The sequence below is a fragment of the Molossus molossus genome, unplaced genomic scaffold, assembly GCF_014108415.1.
Source record: "Molossus molossus isolate mMolMol1 unplaced genomic scaffold, mMolMol1.p scaffold_m16_p_13, whole genome shotgun sequence".
NCBI classification, from domain to species: Eukaryota; Metazoa; Chordata; class Mammalia; order Chiroptera; family Molossidae; genus Molossus; species Molossus molossus.
The window spans coordinates 46,548,010-46,574,115 of NW_023425348.1; the positions used below are offsets into that span (position 1 = coordinate 46,548,010).

Consider the following 26,106-nt stretch of genomic DNA (forward strand, 5'->3'; position numbering starts at 1 on the left):
ACAAACTCAGATGAGAGTAATAGGCTTCCAAGGAAATAAGAGTCACCTAGAGAGCTTGTTAAAACAGATTCCTGGGCCCCACCTGTAGACATTCTGATTTGGTAGGTCTGAGTGGGACCCAAGGTTTTACATTTCTAACAGTCCCCCACTCTTTGAGTAGCATGAGCTAGACTACAAGTGTTAATTGTGGCCTTGAGCTTGCGCTGCTTTAAAAACCCATCCACCTTCTTCTCCCTGGAAGAGACCTTATTTTTCCACTTAAGCTTCACTCCTAGAGAGGCTAAGTGCTTATGCCTTATATTATGGGTGTACAGAACATAATAGCGGTGAACCTGGAGCAATTTTCTGTACCGCTCAGAGGCTCTGTCTCCATATTTGTAAAATAAAGGTTATTGGGAGAGTTAGAAATGGTATATTTATCCCTATTCTAAAACCAGAACTTAGAAAGAATCATTAATATAAATTTCTGGTTTTACATCAGCAGCAGCAGCAGCAGCATCCTCACTCATGGAACTTCATGAGAACTTCAGAGTCTTTGACACAGCCTTCCAAATGCTTTTCAATGGTAGCAAACTATTATCTGCAAGAGCCAAACATTATTTAGAGTCCTAGAAATGGCTGTCTATCACCTAACTGTGTGACCCTGGACAATTCTCTTTATCTATCTGAACCTTGATTATCTCATCTGTAGAGAATATTTCCTATACCATAGGTTTATTATAAAGATCAAATTGGAAACACCAATCAGAAAGAATATATGTACCCCTGTGTTCACAGCAGCACTATTTACAATAGCTAAGATCTGGAAACAACCCAAGTGTCCATCAGTAGATGAGTGGATTAAAAAGCTGTGGTACATGTACACAATGGAATACTATGCAGCTGTAAGAAAGAAAGATCTCTTATCCTTTGAGATGGCATGGAAGGACCTAGAGAGTATTATGCTAAGTGAAACAAGCCAAGCAGAGAAAGACAAATATCACATGACCTCACGTATTTGTGGAATATAATGAACTAAACAAACTGCTGAACAAAATTAACCCAGAGACATGGAGGTGGGGTACAGACTGACAAGCCTCAGAGGAGGGAGGTTTGTGGGGGAAGAGATAAACCACAGAACTTACATGTATATATGCATGAACAGTGAACATAGACAACAAAGCTGGGGATGGGGAGGGGGGAAAAGGGAGGAGGGTGTCAATGGGGGAAAAATGAGAAACATCTATAACAAACAAATTAATAAATAAATAAAATTTTTTTTAAAAAGATCAAATTGAAGTACTTATGAAAGAACTTGAGAAAATACAAGGCATCATGCAAATGCAGGGTGCTAGCAAGAATAGTAGTTAATAATAATTAAGATTAAAGACATGACCAAGACAATATTCTACAAGGATCCAGTCAGAGGTACAGATAGCAAGAACTCTCAGAACTCAGAGAAGACAATCTCTGGCTGAAGCAGTCAAGGACATAAAGTGAGATTTGAGCCTTGAAGTATAAGAAGGTTTTATGGAGGGCCAGTAGGTGGGTGCAGTTGGTGTGTGTGTTATGTCCAAAATATTCAGAGGTGGGAAACAGAAAAAATATGTTTCAGGCCAGCAAGTGAACTTGTTAAGGTAAAGCATCCACACAGCAAAAGATTCATTATAGAGAGTAGTGAGCAGTTGCTTGGACTTTATGTCCTTTAGACTGAGAGGAGCCTCGAAGGTCCTAGAGGATGGGGCACCATGGGAACTGATTCCTTCCAGGGTGGAGAAGCAGGGAGAGGTGATAATAAGGTGATGATGATGGTGATAGCTTTAGTAGCAGCCAGCAACATTTATTGGTACTGTGTGCTACAACCCTATGATGTAGGCACTAAAGCATACTGAGGCAGAAAGAGAATGCCAAATACCAACAGAACTGTCTCCTGCTCTTGTAGAGAACCCAGCAACCGTATCAGTCTGTTCCCTGCTATACGTAGTCAGCTCAGAACCTCTGGCTTGTCCAAAGTTTGGAAGGCTTGGGAATCTGCCAGGCCAAAAGCTGTTTGGGCAAGTTATTATTTTTTATAATGTCCCTGACTCTTCCTCATCATTGTCACAGCCTCATTGCATCTTCAGGGCCAGTGGTTCTACATATCATTTCTCAACAGAGCTGGCCACTATAGAGTCACCAGGATGGACAACACACTGTCAGGACATCAGGCCTTTTGGCCAATTTCAAGATTAATTGTATCAGTCAGTAGGTTAATTGTCTTCATCCTTCTAGCCCTCTAAACCTGTATATATATTTGACTAGGAGAGGGAGGTAGACTAGTTGACATGTTTTATTAAAAAGAATAAATTTGATGCATTTATAAAAATAAGAAAATGTGGGATGGGGTAGCAAAGAACTAGTCTTGTGATTTTTAACTGATTTACATATTTTGTGTATAAACATTTTTTCATCAAAAGTTCCAAATCAGGGATGGGTTCCACACACCACACAAAATATATTAGAGACATTTATATGGATAGCAGGAAGGGAGACAGAGGGCTGAAATTTTCCAGGCACCCAGTGATTGATGGGGGCTGAGGCTCCCCCTGACGCTTTATTGAGTTTCCGATGATTATCTCTCGCTGAGACATTTTTTACAGATGACGGTCGAGCTGTCACAATGGACCATGGGGGAAAAAAACCCAACAATAATAACACTTTAATCTTTTTACTGCACTGCTCCCTAGTATCTCAGATTCATCTTCCCTGACGCACGCAGTTCATTATTCTGCCCCTCCCTGGATGGGAAATAAAGGAAAATAAATATATATGTAGACACACTTACCACATACATACACACACACACACGGAGTATATAAAAGAGACCACCTCAGAACCAGAGAGGGACAGAATTTATTGTTCTTTTTGCAAGTGTTGAGGTTTATTAGTAGAGATGCTGGGTTGGCTTGGAATTGGCTATTAATTACAGCATTTTGTATTTGTTTTTTATTGCAAGTTTTTAACATCTTGAAGAAAAGGCAGAGGGAGAGGTAAGCAGGTATAGAGATGGGAGCACAGAGGGACCAAGTTTGGCCAACCAAGTAGCAGAGCTGGCTGAGAGGCAGAGAGAGCAGGCTCCTTCCTCTTGTTGCCAGCCCTGCCTAGAGGATCCCTGGAGCTGCAAGGACACTGTTTTGGTTAGAATGGGGTTGGGCTGGGGCAGTGGAAAGAATGAGTTTTGAGTAATTACAGGACATATCAGAGGGACTCTAGTTACCTTCTAGCATGTCACTTACTCTAAGATTAGGAGAGGTGGGAAGTAGAGGCGGTTCAAATGAAGTGTTGATGGGTCTGTAGATAACAGTAATGGATTCTTAAGAGTTTGCCTTATCTTTGGATTTTTAAAAAAGTAGAATGGTATAAAAACCTCCCATGTACCATCAGCTCCTTTAAACAATTAACACATGGCTGAGGCTGTTTTCTCTATACTCCCCATCCACTCCCCCCCCACCCCCCATATATATTTCACATATATATGAAATTCCACCTGAACATATGCTTTTCACTGATTCTAGAGATAGAGGAAGGGGGAGAGAGAGAGAGAGAGAGAGAGAGAGAGAGAGAGAGGTGAGAGAGAAACCTTGATCAGTTGCCTCTTGAACTGGGATTGAACCCGCAACCTGGGTATGTATCCTGACTGGGAATCGAATCCAAGACCCTTTGGTGCACAGGATGACATTCCAACCAACTGAGCCACACCAGCCAGGGCATATTTTTACTATCTTTGAGACATATCAACAGCAGTATGTGAATCTGATTTAGTTCCTGATTCAGACAAACTATAAAATTGACATTTATAAGACAATTGGAAATTTGAACATCTTTGAATTTGATGATGTGAAAGTGAAGCATGAGTTGTAGGAAGTTCCACCTGGGTCTGTGGTCAAAGGAGGGGTCCTGGGTCGCATTGATTTTCCAGGGCCACAGGCAGGGTCAGTAGCCTGTCCCTTAAAGTTTGAGATCAGTCTTTCTGCTCTCCCCCTTCTCTTTCACGGGAATGAGAGAAGATGGGCTTGGGGTTGTTATGGGAAGGCTATACTTGTGTCTCCACTAGAGGAAGTGCTGACCCTGTCTTCTCTTTAACTCATCAAATCTTTTCTGAGCTCCTACTATGTGCCAGCTCCCATGCTACACAATGATAAGGTAATAAAGAAGTGAGCAGGGTCCTGCATTTAAGGAGGAACCTTCCAGAGAGCATAGTGTCTGTGAGAACAATTTTCAAGTAAGATCTGGTCTTCGAGCCATGGGCTGGCCTAGATAACCATGAATGCCTTTTCTGTCTGAAGATAAAGAGATCTGTAAGACACAGTATCTAGCCTTCTGGAACCTGTTTTCTTCTTGGGGAGACAGCTTAACAACCATTCACTAAGGAAGTATGTTCAAGAGTATACACATGAAGCAATCTGAGAACACATAAGACTAATTTAACTAATTTGATGTAGATTATATATTAACTGGAATGTATAGAGGAAAGGGAGATGAGTGAAAATTGGGCTCCTTGAATTGTAAAGGATGGGTAAAGCATGGATAAATAAAAGGAAAGAATAGTGAAGCCATATGGAGAAAAGGGTACAAGCCTTGGGGGTGAACAAACCAGCTCTGTCACTGACTACTGATGTGGCCTGAAACAAGCTACACAGCCTCTCTAAGTTCTGGTTTCTTCCTTGATAGGAATAATGATAGCCTAGGACAGCCTTGTGAGGAAAATAGTTGTGAAGTTCCTAGCACAATACCTGGCACATAATAAGTGTCCAATATATGCAGGCCATTCTTTTCTTATTTCTCCAAGAGTTTCATATTTAAATATCTGGGTATTGGAGGAAAAGTCTTAGTCCTTGGATATTAGCCTTCAGTACTCACCTGTGACCCCCCACTGAGTAGGAAATCAGCTCCCTGCAAAGAGCCTGACATATTCTACAGTGTCAGTGTCAGTGTCAGTGTCAGTGTCAGTGTCAGTGTCAGTGTTAGTGTTAGTGTTAGTGGTGATTCTGGCCAGGGTTAGAGTGGCATCAGGAAGAGGGAAGGGCACAATAATAAATGTATTACCATTCATTTAGTCCTTACTACATGCTAAGCAATGTTCTCAGTTCCTTACATGTATTTTTTCATATAACAGCTTTATTGAAATTTAATTTACATACTATACACTTCAGTTATTTAAAGTATATAATTCAGTGGTTTATAGTATATTCACAGGAGTTGTGTAGATATTGCCACAATTAGTTTTAGAACATTTTCATCACCTCATACAGAAACCCCATACCCATTATTAATCATTCCTCATTTTACCTCTCAACTCCTCTTAGCCCTAGACAACCACTAACTAATCCACTTTCTGTCTCCATAGATTTGCCTATTTTGGACATTTCATGTAAATGGAATCATACAACATGTATTCTCTTGTGACTGACTTCTTTCACTTAGCATGTGTTAAGGTCCATCAATGTCATAGCATGTGTTAGTACTTTATTCCTTTTTCATAGTCAAAGGATATTCCATTAATGGATATGCCGCATTTTATTTATCTATCCATTAATTGAGGAGCATTGGATTGTTTCTACTTTTGACTGTTATGAGTAATGCTGCTATGAATGTTTGTGTATAAGTTTTTATGTGGACATAATGTTTTCATTTGGGGTGGAGTTAAACCTAGGAGTAGAATTGCTAGGTTATATAGTAACTCTGTGTTTAACCTATTGAGTAACTGCCAGACTGTTTTCCAAAGTGACTGCACCATTTCATGTTCCCACCAGCATTGTGTGAGGGATCTAGTTTCTCTACATCCTCCTGTTATTGCCTGTCTTTTTTACTTTAGCTACCCTAATGGATATGAGGTGGTATATTGTGGTTTTGATTGCATTTCCCTATTGGCTAATGATGTTAAGCTTCTTTTTGTGTTTGTGGGCCATTTGTATATCTTCTTTGGAAAGATATCTACTTAGATCCTGTGTGCATTTTACAACTAGATTTGTCATTGAATCTTATTAGGTATGTGATATTATTTTGTTTTTTCTTTTTTTTTATTTTATTTTTATTTTTTTTATTTTTTATCTTCACCCGAGGACATTTTTGCAATTATCTTCAGTTAGAGCGGGAGGGAGAGAGGGAGGAAGAAAGAGAGAGAGAAACATCCATGCGAGAGAGACACATCGACTGGTTGCCACCCACATGACCCCAACCGGGGCCAGGGACAAACTGCAACCGAGGTACATGCCCTTAGTGGGAACCGAACCCGGGACTCTCCGGTCTGTGGGCTGGTGCTCTAATTTCTGAGCAAAACTGTCCAGGGCTGTGATATTATTTTGATGAGGAGGGAACAAATTCTCAGAGATGTTAAGGATTTTGATCAGAGTCACACAGTTCATGAGTTTGCTTCCCAGTCTTACTGACTCTGACCTCTTTGCTCTTTGTAATACATACATAGTGTCGCCAATTAAGGATCACCAGGGTTCTCCTTTGGGGGCTTCAGGCAGCAGGAGGGGAGGAATTGAAAGTCTATTTTGAGAAATTAACTGGGACCAGGTAGGAGAGGCCTCTGAAAGTCAAACAGAAGAAGGTGGATATTATGGGTTCCAGGACAGGAGAGGACATGTTAATTTGAAAATTGTCATTTCCTAGGTGCTAATTATTTCCTGTTCCCTCACTATACGCCATCATTTCTCATTTTCACAGCAACCCAATTAATAGATATTAACGTTCTGATTTTACCAATGAGAAATTTGAGGACCAAAGGGATGGAGTAATTTTTCAGTAGTCAGGATTAGAATCCAGGTCTCTCTTACTCAAAATTCTGAATTCTTTCCTTTCAAGGATGTTCTATAAAAGAAAGACTATTTGATGTTATTTGTAGCATTTACATACTCTTAAGAGCAGAGCCTATTCTCTGTCACCATGGCCCAGCCCATGCAAAGTACTTAATAAAATGTTTGGTGGATGAACGAGGGAACAGACTAGAGTGTATTATGTAGAAGAACCTAATTCCAACTGGGAGTTTTGGAGGGAAAGGAGATATAAGTGAGATATTGGAGGTCTCATCACAAGGCTTGGTGGCCTGGGAGCTTGGCTTTAACTTTCTAAGCTTAGGGCTTGGAAAGAACGTTATGGTGCCCAGACATCTTTTGCTTCCTGCAGCAGGACCAGGCAGGTGGAGGTGAGGTGGGTTTGGCCAGTGTTACATCTTTTTTGTGTTTTTCACAGAACATTAGAGTGGGAAGGACCCTCAGAAATCATCTAGTCCAGTGCTTCTCAGAGTATTCTTGGAAGAACCGCACAGTGGGCTTTTTAAACTCCACATTCCCAGGCTTTGCCTGCTGAAGCTGAATTGCTGAAGTGGGGGCCCAAGATTCAGTGTGTTTTTACAAGTTATCCAGGTGATTCTGTTCCCACTAAAGTTTGAAAAACACTGATCTAGAAAAATTCCATTTTAAAAATAGGGAATCTGGGGCACAGAGGGATTAAGACACATACCAGCTTAGTGAAAGAGCCATTTTTAAATCCAGTTCTCTTATTGCCTGGTTTATTGTTCTTGCTGTTCCCCGTGTTGCTTAATTCATTAACAAAAACAGTTGTGTGCCATAGCTTTCCAGATAAGTCCAAACCCCTCTCAGGGTCAGGCCTCTGCCTACCTGGGCAACCTCATCTCTGCCTATTGCTCCACCCACCTTCACTCAGCATTCCAGGCTCACCGCAAGACTCCCAGTTTCTTTAATGGACAGGTAGTGCAGTCATTACCGTTTGGCCTTTGCAGATGCCACTTTCTGTCCTGGAATGCCCTTCTAACCCTCTCCATCTTAGAACAGCTCTTCTGGGAGATTCCTCCCTAAGCCACAGGACATGTGCCCTGTCGGTGCTGCCATCAGGCCCTGTGCGTGCATGCCTCTCACAGCACTTTCTGTACGGGGGTGCTCGGGTGCTTATGAGCAGGTGGACGAATTAAGTCTCAGGCTGCTTGAAAGACTGAACTAATGCTTGTGAAGTACGTACAGAAACTGTTGTAACTAGTTACTGTCATCCATGAGCAGCCTGGGGGAGGTCTGTTTTAATTGGGAAGTCAGAACAGAAGGGAAATTTTTAACACAAGAACGTATTACAAGAGGTGTTGTAAGCCAATAAATAATTACTGGTAGATGGGTACACATAATTAACAGATATCCAGGGCAGAGCTGGGGGAAGAGGACTTCCTGGAAAAGGAGGCCTTGGATTGGGCTTTAAAGAACAGGTAGGATTTAAAGAGGAAGGCGGGCTGTCTAGGCTGTGGAAGGATATGAAGGGCCTTGTGCTCTCCAGGGATGGGCTTATGATTACCCAGGACAGGGAGTCTCCCTCTTGCCCCATCCTCTGGCTGAAGACAAACACAATAAGCAGAGCCAACAGCACCCACAGAGGTTAAGGAAGCAGCCTGCGATGCTGGCAGTAGGATGGCTCTTTCTCAGGTGGTAGTGAGGATTTAATGTGATTGTAGATACAGAACACCTTAGGAGGGAGGAAGCGAGAGCTCAGAGGGCTTCTTCCTGGAGACTCTTGATAAGAATTTATCTTAGTCCCTGAGCTTCAAGCCAGGTTAGCTGACCCTGGGTTATGTGAGGCTTAACCTTGTGGACACTGGCAGAAACTATGCAGTATGGGGGATAGAGCCAGGTAGGCTCGATATCTAGTCCTAGTTCACCACTGACTAGCAATGCAAGTTGGACAGACCTAACTTCTTTACTCTCTCTCTTGTTCAATAGAGAAAATAGTACTTGACCCATCTACCCTAGATTGTGATGAGGGTAGGGAATGATTGCATTGCAGTACTCACTAAACCATAAAATGATGCACACATGTAATGGGCTATTCTCGTGTTTGTAGTATTAGTCACAAAGGTTCCCTCTCATGGAGACATGCTCACACCTTTAAAGGCAGGGCACTGCTGGACACTCCATGACATTAGATTGCACAGATTCTGGGAGTGACAGGTAGAAGCTGAGCCTGAGGGAAAGGAACTTGTTCCTAGGGAGGTCTTTCCTCTGAACAAGGCAGCAGTAATAAAGCTTTTGTTATCTGGAGACCACCCATCTTGCCTCATATCATATACCTGTTTTCAAAATCTCCCCCAATAGACTTAGCAATATGAGAACAGGAACCATGTCTGATTCATCTCCGTGTTCCTAGTGTCTAACCCACGGGAGAAAGCAGCCTTAGTAAATGTTTGTGGTAATGTTTTTAAAAACATATTATCAGATTTGATTCTCATAATAATTAAATATTTAGTGTTCCTTAAATTGTTGCTTATCATACCCATTTTACAGATACAAGAACATAGTAAATGGCAGAGCTAAGAGTCAGGACTATATGACTCCTTTACCTTAAATTACTGTTTCTCATTGTGGGAGGCAGTGCCTTTTTTGTTGTTGTTTGTTTGTTTTGGGTTTGGGGGCTTTTCTTTTGCAGTTTTAGCAGCGCTCAGGAGTGGCCAAGGCTGTATGAAGGGCTTCAGGGACTGTTTTCATCTCCGCTGATGCCTTGGCACTGCTGAGGCCAGGAAATCCTGTGGAGTGTGCATCAGGCACATACTTGCCATAGCACCTAGGCGTAGACTTTGCAACATCAAAAGTCAGAGATGAGAGCAGAAGATGACAGAGTGATACTTTGTCACTTTAACTGTGGTCTCAGCGGGGTGCAGCCTCCACTAAAGAGACAGGAATGGCTGGCTTGGAGTGGAAGCAGGAGCCTGAGCCCATCTCAACCCATTGCTGGAGACAGGCTAGTAGATGTCTTTGTTGGGAAGGGGACGGTTCACTGACTGAGGACCAGCTGTAAACACGAGGCCACAAAAGACCACCGTGGTGGCCAGCTGGTGAGCCGGTCTTGGATGAGTCACTTTAGCTTCCATGTATTTGCATACTTTTTCTGAGTGGAGGGGGAATGAAGGTGCGTGCTGTGCTGTAGCTCTCCCCACACCTTCCCACCTTTAGCCACTGTTTTGGAATAGAAAAGAGTATGAAATCTAATGAGCCGGAGACTTCAGCAAGATGATCTGGGACAGAACTTCTAAAACTGGGTGATGGGGGAAAGGAAGTTATTATTGATAAAAGCCCAAAATGGGGAAGGAAAAAAAAGCCCAAAATGAGCCTAGCTCAACCATCAGCTAATTGTGGCATCCTTCTGAACTTCATTTTCCTCACCTATAAAATGGGGAGAGTAAATTTATACCTCACAGGATTATTCTGAAATAAATAAGTGAAAATATTTTACAGAGTGTAATGCACTGCTCAGTTCTGCAGAGTGTTCTGTGGAACACAGCACTACAGAACTGTAATAAGGGTTAGGTGGAAAGAAGCTGTCAACCCAGGAACTGCCAAGTAACACCAAATTAAACAGATGGTTCTTAACTAAAGGGAAAATGTATACAGGATTCCCCAAATGGACATCTTTCACAGAGAGAATACACTTTTGGAAGCACAGGACTAGACAGTAAGGATACTGGGATCCAAACACAGGTGGTCTGGCTCCAGAGCTCACTTACTTAACAACCATACTCTGCTGCCTCCACTAAATACTGTATCCCTGAGAAGGTACTGTTATCATCTCCATTTACAGATAAAGAAAAGTGGCACAGAAAGGATAGGTAAGTTACCCAAGATTACAGTCAGTAAATTCAGAACTGGGATCCAAACACAGGTGGTCTGGCTCCAGAGCTCACTTACTTAACAACCATACTCTGCTGCCTCCACTAAATACTTATTGGCTGACATTATTATTATTATTATCATCCCCAAAACAAGGTAATATCAGAAGCTTATTTATGAATTATTTATTTGCTTGTTCAATGAATATTTGTCAAGCATATATTTATCGCCAGACACCATACTGGGCACTAGGGATACAATTGTGGAAAAGACAGTCACACTTTCCATCTTCATGGAGCTTTTTGCCTACTGGACAGCATAGTCAAGTAAACAGGTGATTGCAATAAAATGTAATAAATGCTGTTATTGGGAAATGTCTAAGGTGCTGGGTAGCTCTTAGGAGCAGTAACTATTTCAGACTTGGGAAGAATCACTAGAGGAAGTGATTTCAAATCAGAGTCCTAAAAATGAATTGGAGTTAGCCAACTGAAGGCATGGAAAAGAGGAAAATGTTCCAGGCAGTGGAATAGTATTTGCAAAACCTCATAGGGAAAAAAGAATATTAGAAAGGGATGGTGAAAGATGAGACTTCAGAGGTGAGCAGGGGCCCTACTATGCTTTCTTAAAAGCTGGGCAATGATGTTGGCACTCTGGTGACATTTGTCGCTGAACCGAATAGCCCCAGCTGTTTCTTGAGTTCATCTGTTTTTTATGGTAAGTACCCTATGTGTGGCTCTATAATTGCACTTATGAAACATGTTATAATTTGTTCAGTGGTGTGATTCTTGCATTAGACTCTTATTCATTAGTATATCTCCAGCAGCTACTACCATGCATTGGTGCTCATTAAATGTTGTTTGTTGAATGAATGATGTGTTTTCTTTGTGAAATGGATTACACCCTTCCTGCTTTCTTGAGCCAACTATCACTTTCCCTTAGATTCATCATTATGTCCCGCAGTTAATGTCCTATGTGGCAATTCAGTGGTACCCTTAGGGGCTTTTGAGGTGCAGTATTCTGTGAATTCCTTTTTAGCTTTTTATTATGCTGTTCTTTTCCCTCCTTGCCTGGCCAGCACTTGATTATAATCTGTCTGCTTGTTAATGTAGCTTCCTCCCCAGCCTTCTTGTTTCCTTCTCCTAACTGCGGTGGCCTGGAAACAAGATCACTTACCATGATTTGGTAAACTGTTTTCGACTAAGAGTTAGTAATCTCTGAATTAGGTCCTAAAGGGAAACCTCAAGTCTCTTAGGGGAAAAGTGCAGATACCTTTGCATGTGGGATTTGTATGTTAGCAACTCGGAGGCCTTCCTGTTCTCCCTACTCCAGGAAAGGTCAGATAACACTCCAGGTGTGGAGGCAAGGAGGTTATCAGTCTGGAGCACCTCCGTTTAGTGCAAAATTGCTGATCGACCATTGATTTCATAGACCACAAGAAAGTGTGGTCTGTTCTCAGCTACATACCCTACCAACTTCATTTTGGCTAAACTTTTTTTAATCTTCACCTGAGGATATTTTTTAATCTTCACCTGAGGATATTTTTCCATTTATCTTCAGATAGAGTGGGAAGGAGAGGAGGGGGAGAGAGAGAGAGAGAGAGAAACATCAATGTGCGAGAGACACATCAATTGGTTGCCATCTGCACAACCCCAACCAGGGCCAGGGATGGAACCGCAACCAAGGTACGTGCCCTAGGCCAGAATCAAACCCGGGACTCTGGTCTGCGGGTTCAACTCTTTGAAACCTTGGACTCTTTGGAACCCGGGACTTTGATTGTGGCCATGGCCATGTACCTCGGTTCAGTCCCTGGCCCCTGTATTTCTCACATCAATGTCTCTGTCTCTGTCTCTCTCTGTCTCTGTCTCTCTCTCTCTCTCTCTTCCCCTCTCCTCCTTCCCACTGTATCTAATGATAAATGGGAAAAAAATATCCTCAGGGGAGGATTAAATGCTTCCACCTAAGCTAGCTTATCTAGGTGCTAGCTACCAAATTTAGGCCGTTCCCTATAAAGGCAAGTTCTGCAGAAAGTGTGGCTACACCTTCACCTGAGCAGGAAAAGGACAATAAAAGCCAAGGCTGGGACCATACATTCTAGGCTCTGAGCTTTCTCTGGGATCTGATTTGCTGATCTGCAAAATGAGGGTGACGACATAGGATGGAGAGAAAGAAGAAGGACTCAGGTTAGACCTGGATTATAATCCTCGCTCAACCACACACAGGAGTGGGCAAAAGTAGGTTTACAATTGTGGGTACACAAAACAGTTTATTCTTGTATTATTATTTATTAATTATTATATTATGTATTTGTATTACACCTGTAAACTCACTTTTTCCCACCCCTGTGTTAGCTGTGTGACCTCTGTGCTTCAGTTTCCTCATCTATAAAATGAGAATAATAATACCTACTATATAAGATAGTTATGAGAATACCTACTCTACAAGATAGTTATGAGAATTAGATTAATTGTATGAAGTGACTGTGCCAGGCACAGGGTAGAAAAAGGTCAGTAAATGAGATCTGTTAGTATTAGGAAGAGGCATGACAGTCTTCTGGTTTTTTGAACTTTAAATAGGAAGTCTAGTTTTGTCAGGGGGAAAATGCATGGACATTATTCTAAGACCACTGACTTGGAAAAGAATAGTTTAGGAATTGTGTGATAGTTTTGACTACCTAGGCCAAGTTACCTCTTGACTGAATTAAACCCCCTTACCCAGTGGGGGGTGAGAAAAGGCTACCCTTTACAGGCCCTGTGTTGTGGATTAGAAGAGAAGGAGGTTCAGGTAGGTAGGACCCAAATTCCATCCCCTGTGAACTCAGTTCAGGAGGGAACATAACAGTTACTCTGATAACTGAGGCAGAAAAAAAAAAACCTATCACCTAAGCAGCACAGCTGTTATGTGGGGTTTTGGTTCCCAAGGGAGGACCTCAGAGGTGGGGTAACCTTCCAATGTATTGTCCAGACTGGGACTGTCCAGCACAATAGGCATAAACCAGGTTCATCCTGAATGTGTGTGGTCACCAAACTTATAAAGTCCTATAAAAGTGATAGAACTGGTTTTAGTTTCTTTTATGCGAAAGTGGAGAAGGAGAGTCATGAATGCTACCACTATTGAGCCTGGGGGTTTTTGGTTTTTTGACCACATGAAATGCTGTTTGTTGTACCTTTAAAAACATGTTCACAATGCATTTACTAAGGGTTTTAAAAAAGCATATTATAAAATTGCAGTATACTAAATTCCAATTTTGTAGGATATATATGCAAATACATAGAAGGATATATACCAAAATATTAAGTGCAGTTTCTCAAGTTGCTGAGAATACTGATCCCTTCTCTGTATTTTTTCATAGTTTCAAATTTTTAATGGCTTTTATAAATTAGAAAAGGTTTTTACAAAATAATATTAAATACTCACTAGGTTGTAAATGTCTTCAGAGCAGAGAGATATGTTACTGTTCTGCAAAGAACAGCCTCTGTCTCTTGCCCCACTGATCCCCTATCTTAACCAAGCCTCTTTCTTCACCTGGATGACTCCTCTTCATCCTTCAAGATTCTTGGCTTCTGGGATCTTCTCTTCATTATCAGATTGAGCTAAGCCCTGCTCTGGCTTTCTATACCATTCTCCTTTACTTCTAATATAGTATTTATGTCAAATAATACTGTAAACGTGTGTCTGTTGTCTATCTCCTTCAGATTAGGTCAGAGGCCATGTCTGATTCACTTCTGTGACCCCAAATGAATCCTAATACAAAATAGATGTCAGTAAATGCTTGTGAAACTAACTGGCCTCTGTTTTACCTTCTCTTGCTCAGATTGCTAGTCACATAGTAGGTATCATTATATATTTAGTAAGTAGGTAGATGAGTGAGTGAATTAAAATGCCAAGAGAAAGAAGGTAAGATTGGTGGCTTAGGCCATTTGTTGCTAATAGAAGGTTTTATGTTACTGTTCCCCCAGTCCTGGTCACCCGAGAGGATGACTTCAACAACCGGCTGAACAACCGCGCCAGCTTCAAGGGCTGCACAGCCCTGCACTATGCTGTCCTTGCTGACGACTACCGCACTGTCAAGGAGCTGCTTGATGGAGGTGAGGGTGTGGGTGAATGGAGTAGGGTTGGCAGGGAGAGAGATTTGACAACCTCTCCACTCTGGAAATGCCATGCTCCCAGAACCTGTTACTCTCCCAGAGCTGGAAATGTTTCAAGGTTGTCTGTACTTAATGAAAGTAGAAATGTGCACATGTGATTTGCCCTTGTGTGGCTGAAACATGTTCTCTGTCTTCCTGTGTGTTATGTACCACACCTTTCTGCACATGCTCTTGAAAGTTTTGTTTGTTGCACTTCTCAAAAGCATCTTTTCTTCTCTACTGTTACCTTCAGAGCCGGGCTAGTGGAACAAGGAGGGACGCCCTTCAAATCCCTATTAACCGAGGTCTAAAAGACATCCTCCTTGGTCCCACCCTCACCTCACTCTGAAGTCACATTTTTCACAATATTAAATGGTTTTTGTGTTCAGTAGCCTTCTCCCTAACTTGACTCTGAGCTCCCTAAGGTCAGGAAACCAATTCCTAGCACCTAGCATTGTACCCAGCACACAGCCAGCACTCAGTAACTATTTGCCGAATGATTAAATACCCTCCCTTTGGAGAGCATTGATTTAAATAGAGGGACAGTAGCCCTGCCTGGTTTGGCTCAGCAGTTAGAGTGTCATCCCACGGACCAAGGAGTCACAGGTTCGATCCCGTTCAAGGGCACGTACCTCGGTTTCTTTTTCTCCCCCCCACCCCCACCCCCCACTCTATCTGAGAATCAATCCCCATATTTGGGCTGGTCTGGCCCTGTCCAGGTTTGGTGCAAAGTTATCCTTCACCCTGCCTAATACCTCCCAAACAGTCACTTTTCCTCCTACTTCCTTTTATCTCACTCCAGTCTCTCTTCATGATAGGGAGGGAAGCATCTTCCAGGATGTGTGGTGCCCAGGCCCTGAGTATGGCACATGACTGCCTGCTTGTGCCCTCAGTGCCACTTTGTGATGGGCTAGAGACCCTCTTTTGGGGCTGGACACTCACCTGGGTCCTACTTGTCAGGGGTTATTCTTCATAGAACCTGAGAGCTGCAAGGGTCCTCAAAGATCCTCAGAGGTCATCAGGGCTACCTGCTCTCCTCCTGGCACAAACCTCTCCAGTGCTGGCTGGCATTTCCTTGGATTTTGCCAGGGACTGGAGAACTCTACTTATTCCCTGGTAGTACATTCCATTGTAGGTGTCCATTTAGTCCGTTTCTTCTTTGACTGCTTAAAGTACCTTCTTTTAAATGAGCTGTGATTTTCTTCTCTGTAACTTCTGCCAATTGGCCTTTTTAGCCCAATCACTTTTTCAAAATCCAGTCTTCAGAGACAGTCTTTCCATCCCAGAGCCTATGCTTCCCTGGCCCAAGACCCCTAGAGCATCTTCTAGCCTTGTCAAGTGATTCGGTTAGAAGGATTTCCCAGTAACCCCCAAATCCAACCACACTGGCTTAAGACTCAGGCCTGGCTCATACCCCCAGCTTACAAGGAACCTGCCCCAGAATGTCCCTTGGTCTGGGGCATATACATTGTGTAACAGTGCCGGGATGATTGATGCTTTCAGAGCAAGAACTTACTGCTCTCAGAAGCAGACTTAGAAAACGTTCCCAAACAGGATGCTACTCACTTTGTCCTTTGGAAAGCTCTCTGGCAAGACATTTGTAATTAAGAATTGGAGCATTCACCACGGGGCTTCTCTGTGCCATGCCTTAAAATCAATCAATACCCCTAGCCATTGTCCAGTGGTTTACATTCCCCGCTTCCCCTCAGCCCCCAAACAAACAGCGATTCACTCTAAAAAGAGACCCTCTCTCCAGCCTTCCAGATCGAACACCTTTGAAATGAAGAGGCACAGGCCTTTTATGAAGGGCCCCCACCCTTCCCTCCGAGGCCAAGGCTGGCCCTTTGAACCGTTTCAGGGGCATGGTTCCTGCCTCTTGACTTGGAACAGATGCCTGTAGCCCCCACTTTTATAGTTTGCCCACCTGCCTTTTTACCCAGCATCCATTTACACCCCCTGCCCTAGCCTCCCAGCCTGAAGGGCCAAAACCATTAACCCACTATTTCTCCCTTCCTGATCTGAACAAGTGGCCGTCACTCAGGGCCTGCAGGCCTACCAACTTCTGACCTCCCTCCCCCCTTGACCTCTCTTGGTCAGCTTGTGTGTGTGACCAGCCAACCGAGAGGCAGGATCCTACCCCCTTGTCCTGGGGGCTATTGCCGGTAACATTTCCAAAGTCTTCTGACCTCAGTTGACCTCCAAGGGTTTCAAGGAAGGCAGGAGGGCCTGCCTTCCTGACCATCCAGCTTTCTTAGCCTATATTTGCCACTGGCTTTGCTGCAGCAAATGAGAGGTAGATGCTCTCTGTGAGATCAAGGGGCCAGCCTGTGTTCATGAAGTCTGCATAGAACACTTGTCTTTGAAATTGCTTAGTCTACAGAGATTTAGGATCCCCAGATCTTAGAGGGTTAGAGCTGGAAGGGGCAGCTGTTTTTGCCCAACTCTAACCAGCAGTCCCCATGGGAGAGCTGGGAGAAGGTCCAGGGAGCAATATCAGTGTGATAATGTGGGAAGTTCTCTGACCCCTTAGGAGGCAGTGTAGAGTAATAGAAAGGACATCTGCAGAGTCAGGCCAACCTGGGTTTGATTCCCCGCTCCATACCCTACTACCAATATTGCCTTGGACATGTTACCTTAACTCTCTAAACCTCAGTTTTCTTGTCTGTAAAATAACACCTGAGAAGTATGATAATAATAACGAGGGTTAGTGGTAACGTCTGTAAAAGGCCTTGTTACATGCTCCATGATTGTATAAAGAAATCAAACTCGCCCTGGCTGGTTTGGTTCAGCAGTTAGAGCGTCGGCCCACGGTCCAGAGAGACCTGGGTTCGGTTCTCGCTAAGGGCACGTACCTCAGTTGCAGTTTGTCCCCGGCCCTGGGGGTGTGTGGGTGGCAGCCAGTTGATTTATCTCTCTCACATTGATGTTTCTCTCTCTTTTTTAAAAAAAAAGAAAGAAAGAAAAGAAATCAAACTTTCACCCTGATAGCTATGATCCTGTTTCTTCTTAATTGTTTCTGCCTACAACCACCCTCCCCCCCACCCAGCACTCCCCACACACACACCTAAAACACCATCATGTCCCCTCTCTTCTCATCTAGATCCTCTGACTCTTCAAGGCCTCCCTCTCAGGAAGCCTCTTCTAGTGGTCTGGTCCACTCTGAGAGTACCGCCTCTGAACTCTTACAGTGTTGGGCTGGGCACTTAGCACTTCATCTTCAGGAAGCACCTGATATAGTGAAAAGAACACAAGCTTGGGAATCAGACACACCTGGGTTTCAGTCTCAGCTCTATAATGTGACTCTGGGTAAGCTGGTTGCCCTCTCTGAGACCATGGACCTCAGGGCATCCTAAGATGGATCAAGCAAACTGTCCCTGACCCTGAGAGGCTCTGAGACTGGTAGAGGAGACAGACACAGAAACAGGCAGTGATTGCTGGATAGGTGCTCTGGCAGGGGGCTGGACAAAGAGCTTTGTGGACATGGAGGAGGAAATACCTACTTCTGCTGGGTAAGCAGGGAGGTGGAATCAGTTACAGAAAGCTCCTAGAGGAAGGGATACTTAGTTTTATAAGGAAGTGTAATGGGAGTTTGCTAGACAAGTTTTTTAAAAAATATGTTTCTATTGATTTTTTTTTTAGAGAGAGAGGAAGGGAAAGAGAGATAGAAACATTGATGTGAAAGACGAACATAGATTGGCTGCCTCCTGCACGCCCCCTACTGGGGATCCAGCTTGCAACCCAGGCATGTGCCCTGACCGGGAATAGAACTGGCACCTCTCAGTCCATGGGACGATGCTCAGTCCACTGAGCCACACCAGCTGGGCTGTCAGATGATTGTTATGGAAGGGTTCTGAATTCTCTAGTGCCAATTTTTTATTCCCAACCTCCACAGAAAAGGGCACATAGGCCCCTGTGGTTTTTATCTCTGAAGATATTGCTTCTGCCTTTGTTGCTGTCTTAGAGAAGGAAGGCTCTGCTTTTTTTTTTTTTTTTACGTTGTGTGTTTTCTTTTTTTAATCTTCACCCGAGGATATTTTTCTATTGATTTTTAGATAGAGTGAAAGGGGGAGGGAGGAAGGGAGAGAAAGAGAGAGAAACATCGATGTGAGAGAGACACATTGATTGGTTGCCTCCTACACGACCCCGACCAGAGCCAGACATCAAACCCAGTCAACCCAGGTACATGCCCTTGACTGGGAATTGAATCCACTATCCTCTGGTCCACAGACTGATGCTCTAACCGCTGAGCCAAACTGACCAGAGCAAGAAGGCTCTGCTTTAGCACTTGACTGCCAGGTACAAGAAAATGTTGGAAGGAGGGAGGGAGAGAGGAAGAGGCAGGATGGTTAGGAAGGTGGGGTGCCTCCTTCCACAAGCCCCTGGAACTGACTCATCCTGATAGTTCCAGGGCTGCCAGATCCTTCTTCTAAAACATATCCCTAATCATGACAGCCTTTCTGACCGGGGTTCCCCCAAAGAATTAAGCCGAAATGCTATAAGGCATCGTTTGTATACAGGGAATTAACTTTTCTCCCAGGCATTGAGATGGTACTACTTGTGTATCATTCTTAGGAGAATTGAGAAAATCATTACTCAAATAATTTCCCATATGTGGTTCAAAGGAGAAATCCCAATTGAGAAAGGCTGCAAGGAAAGAGCATGAACTGTGGAGTCAGGATCTGAATAGCAGCCCTGCCAGAGCATAGCTGTGTGGTCCTGGGCAAGCTAGGGCTGCTCTGAGGTTCTCTTTCTTCATCTGGAAGTAGAGTGATACCATCTATCTTCTAAGGTTTTGTCAGGATTAGGACACATGTGGGTGCTCCGGAGTAGGCACTTTATATATAATAGCTCTTAATAACTTTAAAAACACTCAGTGCTCACTTGTTTAAAAAACATTTTTTAAGAATTCTGCCCAGCCTAACTTTTTAACCTGGTTTTAGAGTTGTCCTAGTCTGACCCTCACTTAACGTTTTTCCCTGCCACTGCCCCAATACCCCTGCTGCACTGTGATATCAATTCAGTGCCCCCACCTCAGTGCCTTTCCTCTCTCAGGTCTTTCTGCCTCTCATTTCCCTTTAGGACTGTTTGATAGCCTGGTGCAGTTCTTTCTGCCAGTTCAGTCCCCCGCTCTAATGCCACCTCCTTCTGAAGTCTTCCTGTTCTGCAGGATTTGGGTTTAATTCCCGCTACTAGACAGGGAGATTAAGGTCCAGGACTGTCTCTTTGTCCCTACATCATCTACCACAATGCCTTACACATAGTTTAGTACAGGTTTGGATACATTGATACATCTTTGTAGCCACTGAGATTTGGATATCCTGAAGATATGGTATCTTTGTTTCCTGGCCCACTTGCTCATAGTGTCAGTGTATCCTGCTCTTTAAGAGAAGAGCTTCACCTCTTTGCTACTGTCTTCCTTCTCTTTGTAATCACAGTGATGCTGCCTTTTCAGCTACCAGTTCTCATCACCTCAGAAACGCGGGAGATTTATGAAAACTAATAGCACTTTCCTCAGGGTTTCCCTTATCCTCTTTCCTGCCTACCTACATGGCTCTTCTTTGTCCCCCTTCCTTGCACATGGCCCAGTTGTCAGTGTTAACCAGCCACCATTAATGAGTCTTTCAATTCCCCACCATCCACCATTAATGAGTCTTTCAATTCCCCACCATCCCTGCCTGAAGCAAAGAACCTTTCCAGTGTTGACATCCTCCTTTAACGGCCTGTTAGTTTGTTGTTGGGGCTCCAAACTTAGAGTTCCATTTCTTGTTCCATTTCACTATCTGTCCATCTGGCTGCACTGCCAGATGTTGAGGGAATCGGCTTTGCCTCTGGCTGTCCTCTGTGGATACTTCACTCACTGGTTCTTGCCAGCAGTGCAGGGAAGGGGAATGAGCGCTGGGCTGAAAATCAGAACTTCTGACTCTGCCACCAACAGATCTTTTTTCCTTTAGGCAAATTCTTTCTCTTCATCAGTAAAATAGAGACGTTATAGTAGCTAGTCCCAAGAACCCCTTCCAGCTGCAGCATCCTTTGTAGCCCCTGGGCAAGTCTTTTTATTCATTGTTCAAACACTTACTGAGCATCTTTCCTGTCATAGGCCCCACCCTAGGCACCAGGGAAATAAAGATGATCCAGACATGTTCTTTGCCCTTAAGGAACTCATAGTTCAGTGAGGAAATCAGACATTTTAACAAAGTATTGCTATCTGGTGTGTTAATGGAGATGTATAGAACGTGCTGAGGGATAACAAAGAAATCCTTTTAAATCCCTGGGGAGGTCAGGGAAAGCAAGATGTAGGAGATGATGTTTGCACTAGGTCCTAAAGGATGAATGTGAGTTTACCAGGTAGATGAGGGAGAAAGGCAGAGGGAACAGCATGTTCAGAGGCATAGAGTATGAAGCAGCACAGTTTATTCAATATACTACAAGCAGTTCAGAAGAACTGGATTTATAGGGTTTGGATAGAAGGGTCAAAAAGCAAGAATGGAAAGCAGGAGCCAATATTGAAGGTCTGTGACACAAGTTCTGCTAAGGAAATTGGACTTTATCCTCCAGTGGGAACCATTAAGATTTAGAGGAGGGAAGGCTTAGAAGTTTCAAAATTATTTCTCAGAAATCGAATAGATAATAGATTATGGAATGTTCACACAGTGGAATAATAAATGGAGTGAATGAGAGAATGAATGAACTCTTGCTCTATACAACATGGATGAATCTCACATACCAGACATGGAAGTATGACTGTGCTTATAAGTTAAGTTCAAAATAGACCAAATTAACTAGTGGTATAAGAAGTCACAGTAGTGATTGCCCTCAAGAGGGCATGTAGTAAGTGACTTGGAGGGGTTTCTGGGGGTGCTGTAATGTTTTGTTTCTTTAGCTGGGTGCTGATTATGCCAGTGTGTCTACCTTGTGAAAATTAATTGACCTGTCCCATTATGTATATTTTGTTCTTTTTGTATATGTGTTATACCTGAAAGAAAACAGAAAAATGGATTAGAAGGGATATGATTGGAGAAAAGGAAAATATTTTATTTAAAGCTATTATAATTGTCTAGGCCTAAAATAAGACCGCAGGAAAGGAGAGGAGAGGAATGGTCCCAGAAAGATAGAAGCATAGAATCAGTAGGATCAGATGGGGAGAGAAAAGGATTAGTCAAGATGAGGTCCAGGTTCTGGACTGGATGGTTGAGTAGATGGTATGTACCTGTACTGAGGTAAGGAGTATTGGAAGGAGGTATGAGTGGGATGGAGGTACAGGGGAATGACCAGTTCTATTTTGAACACTCTTTCCCTCCCTTCCTCTTTTAGATTCCATGGACTAGCATTCTAACTACTCCTGCTTCTTTCTCTTTCCTTTGTACTCACCTGATGAAATGCTAACCCTAGTTAAAGTCAGTTTATTTTTTATTTCATGTCTGCACCTGAAAAGCTGAATATTGCTGGAGAAAAAAATCACACAGCCCAGCCTGTGTGGCTCAGTGGTTGAGCATTGACCCATGCACCAAGAGGTCGCCAGTTTGATTCCCAGTCAGGACATATGCCCAGGTTGTGGGCCCAATCTTCGGTGTGGGGCATGCAAGGGGCGGCCAATCAATGTTCTCTCTCATCGATGTTTCTATCTCTCTCTCCCTCTCCCTTCCTCTCTCTCTAAAATCAATAAAGAAAAAAAAAATTTTAATAAAAAAAAAATCATAGTCATACTAACTGAACTCACTTTGCATGTATGTCCATGAATATCAGCACTGCCAACCATAGCACTATGCTTTGTGAGTAAAAATCACTGTCTTATACTGGACCAAGACAATTTTTTTAATACCTTCTTCTCCTTAAACCACCAGCATTCTCCTTCCCCGACTCCCAAGCTAATGCTATCACCTCGTACCTCATAGAGAAAATAGATTACAATCAGAAAGGAACTACTTCATCTCCCCACCATCACAGCCACCAGCCTACCAGCACTTGTACTCCTGTATCCTTCCTCCACAGTGGAGAAAGTTTCTAAGACCAACCCTGCATTTGGGACTGAGCTTCTGTTTCCTCTCGCTTCTCAAGGACTTTGCTCCTCGAATTAGCCATGATCTCTTCTCATTATCTGTACTTCCCTCTCTGTGGGCTCATTCCCATCAGCATAAAAACATGCTTCAAAATCACCCATCTTAAACAACAAAGTAAACTAAAAACTTCCTTCGAACCCATACCTACTTCTAGCTGCTACCTCATTTCTGTATCCCTTTATAGTAAAAATCCTCAAAAAGAATGATTGTTTTCCACTTAATCCACTTCCCCAGCTCCTGTTCTTTCCTCTGCAACCTCACTCTAGCCACTTTCACCCTTGTCCTCTATTCTCCAGTAACACTGGCCTTCCCTTGTCCCTCAGACACACTGAGCTTCTTCCTTTGGACTCCCATCGGAGGGCCTTTGTACCTACATCTCCCATTGATGGGAACATTCTCCCCATTAGGAATTCAGGTCTCAATTCAAGTGTCCCCTTCTCAAAGAGGCCTTCCGTGACCACTCTAGTAAAAGTAGCTCCCCCAGTCAGTTTATATCATATTGCCCTATTTATCTTCTTCATGGTACTGATAAGTCCCTAAAATGATCATGTTTATTTGTTTACATGTTTATCATCTGTCTCTCCCCCATTAAGATGTAAGCCTGTGACTTTGTCTCTCTATTTTACTGCTGTATTTACAGCTCCTAGTACATAATTCACAGCTGGCATATAGCAAGTGGTTAATAAATGGCTGTTGACCAATCCAGGAACCTGGACACTCATATAAAAATGTGTAGCAAGCAGCTGGATAAATAGGTCTGAAGCCCAGGAGAGAAGAGACTCCAAGTTGGACATGAAAATTCTAGAGTTACCAGTTTCTTGCGGGGGGGGGGGGGGGGGGGAGTTGGAAGCTGGCTGAGTATGTGAGTGGTCCATAGAAATGTATAGGGCTAAAGCAGCCCAAGCACACAGTGAGAGGACCTATGTTTCAGATGTGAGTGGAGGAACCAGTGCAAGAGATTTAAGGAAACAGAAAAGGAGAAGCAGAAGAGAGTGGGGAATGGATTGCTTTAAGGCACTGCTTCTCAAACAATCTGTGAAAGACTTGTATATTTTTGCTGCTGTTTGAATTTGAAATCTTTCATGAACCAATACTTTTCTAAAATCCAATAAAAATGAATTATTAGAAAAATTGTATTTTTTAAAGGCATACAAAATACAATCCCAAATATATCATTAGGTTCAACATATAAAATTATTCTAAGTCACTACAAAAGTTTCCAGACACTTACTCTCACTTACTGTTCTTATCTCATCGAGGACTGGTAACGAAGTTCACAGACCGGCACCAGTACACGGACCACACTTTAAGCACCACTGCTGCAGTGGTACTTCTGGGCAGGGAGGGAAGACAGATGAGCAGAATATATCTTCTGCCTTCAGGTAGCTTAAAGTCCAGTGGGTAGACAGTTTGGGCACATAGTCATACCACAGGCAGAGAGATCAGAGCACTGCCATTGGAATGCAGGATTGGGGACTGTGATCTGCCCCTCTCTTTTTCATCTATATGATGAAGAGATCATGTCAGGTGATTGAATGCTAAATATTTTTCTCCTGTTGTTTGGATACAGAGCTAAAACTCTCCATGCCAGTAGTTGTCTGTTGGAATGATGGGGGTGACTGCTAATGGGTATAAGGTTGCTTTGCGAGTAATGAAAATATTCTAAAATTAGATTATGGTGATGGTGGTTATACAACTCTGAAAATATACTAAAAAACCATTAAATTGTATACTTTAAATGGGTAAGCTTTATAGTATATAAATTATATCTCAGTAAAGCTGTTAAAAAAGAAAAAGAAAAAAATTCTCCCTGCCACTTCAAACCAGAAAAGGTTGGCTTGGAAGGGCAGCTGGTTGCAGGCTGGAAAGCCAGGAGGACCTGCTTGGCCTCATAGCTAAGGTGGCAGGTAAGAGGAGTCCTTCTGTTGTATATATAAGTTCCCATTTAAAGAACACTATTTCAAACTTATCTGTAAAACATTCTCTTACTAATACTGGTCTTTTTATTAATGTCCTGTTTTTATTTTAGCAAAGTTTATTGTACTATTTGTGTAGCTTAAAGTCTGGCAGAATACAGACATTAGGCAAATAATTACAAAATCATTAGCTAATTACTGTTCACACAAGTATTATAAAGGAAGAGTAGAGTCTTCTCTGAGCAAATGGCATATATGTTGATATAGATGTTAGGATGTCACTTAACTTGAGAAAATCCTGTGGAGAGGGATGACCAATAATCATTTAAAGGGACCCAGCAATCCATCTGGGGACATTGTGGGGAATGGAGAGGTTCTGTGGTATTTAATTGCAGTCCATGTGGTAGGACAGGGCTAAAAGGGGTGCTCAGTGACCTGAGTTTTATCCTCTGCCCTTGGCCTATTTTAGCCCCTTACCCAGTGCAGATAGAAAAACTGTCCTTGCTAACCCCCAGGGAAAGGCATTTCTGTGTCTCAGATCCTGTGGACATAGATGAGTCGCTGCTTGGTTGAGTTAGAGATGAGTGCCTGGTCACCAGAGCCCAAACTCTCCAGAGCCACCTGCCATCCAGGCACCCGCATTTCATCAAGGCTTTAATCGGCTCCGAGCAGTCCTCAGAAAAGCCTGGCTGGCATCCGGCATGACCTCATCACCGCCAAACAGTGGCAGCTGGAGGCCAAGTCTCCCCTGGGTGAAGGAGAGGTCAGCATCAGCTGGGCCAGGTCTGTTCTGTGTCCTACACTCTCCTCCACCTGCACTGGGCCTGGAAACAGAGCTGAGGAGGATTTAGATTTCCCAAGACAGGACCAGCTGCTGTTTGCCAACCCACTCATGCCCCTCCAGAGCATGTGCTGTTGGGTAGAATGCACACAGAAGGGGCAACACTGTAGCTTTAAGGAGGGGAACTCAATCTGAAGGTCAAGGCTTGCAAATAGCAGCAAACGCCCATCCCAGGGTCAGATGGGCTAAAACCCTTCTCAAAGGAGTTTGCCTTTAGCATTCATGTACTCTCTTTCTCTACAGAGGCCTGGCAGTGTCAAACTCAGCAGAGATACTCTCTGTAGGTTTATGTCACAGATTCCTTCCTGAACATCATTTTAGAACTGAATTATTTTAAATGTAGCAGAAAGGAGCTTGCTACTTCAGGAATCCTTCAGAGACTCCCTTGAAGTAATGACTCCCATGTGGAGGGAAGTGCTGGTCAGGTGACATGGCACAAACTCGAACTTGCTATTGGACCTTGAATAAGTCCCTTGCTCCTCATTGAAACTTATTTTCCCCATCTGTAAAATTAGATAGTTGGACTGCAATCTGAAAGGTCCC

At 43.2% G+C, this 26,106-nt stretch overlaps 1 protein-coding gene across 4 annotated transcripts in view; it reads left to right on the forward strand.

Moving 5' to 3' along the window:
- Positions 1 to 26,106, forward strand: part of CLPB (caseinolytic mitochondrial matrix peptidase chaperone subunit B) — a 151,751-nt gene that overhangs the window by 70,243 nt on the left and 55,402 nt on the right. For all 4 annotated transcript variants that reach the window (XM_036257953.1, XM_036257954.1, XM_036257955.1 and 1 more), the window contains one exon: positions 14,582 to 14,710. In XM_036257953.1, coding sequence (XP_036113846.1) covers positions 14,582 to 14,710 — 129 coding nt within the window. The remainder of the gene's footprint in view (positions 1 to 14,581; positions 14,711 to 26,106) is intronic.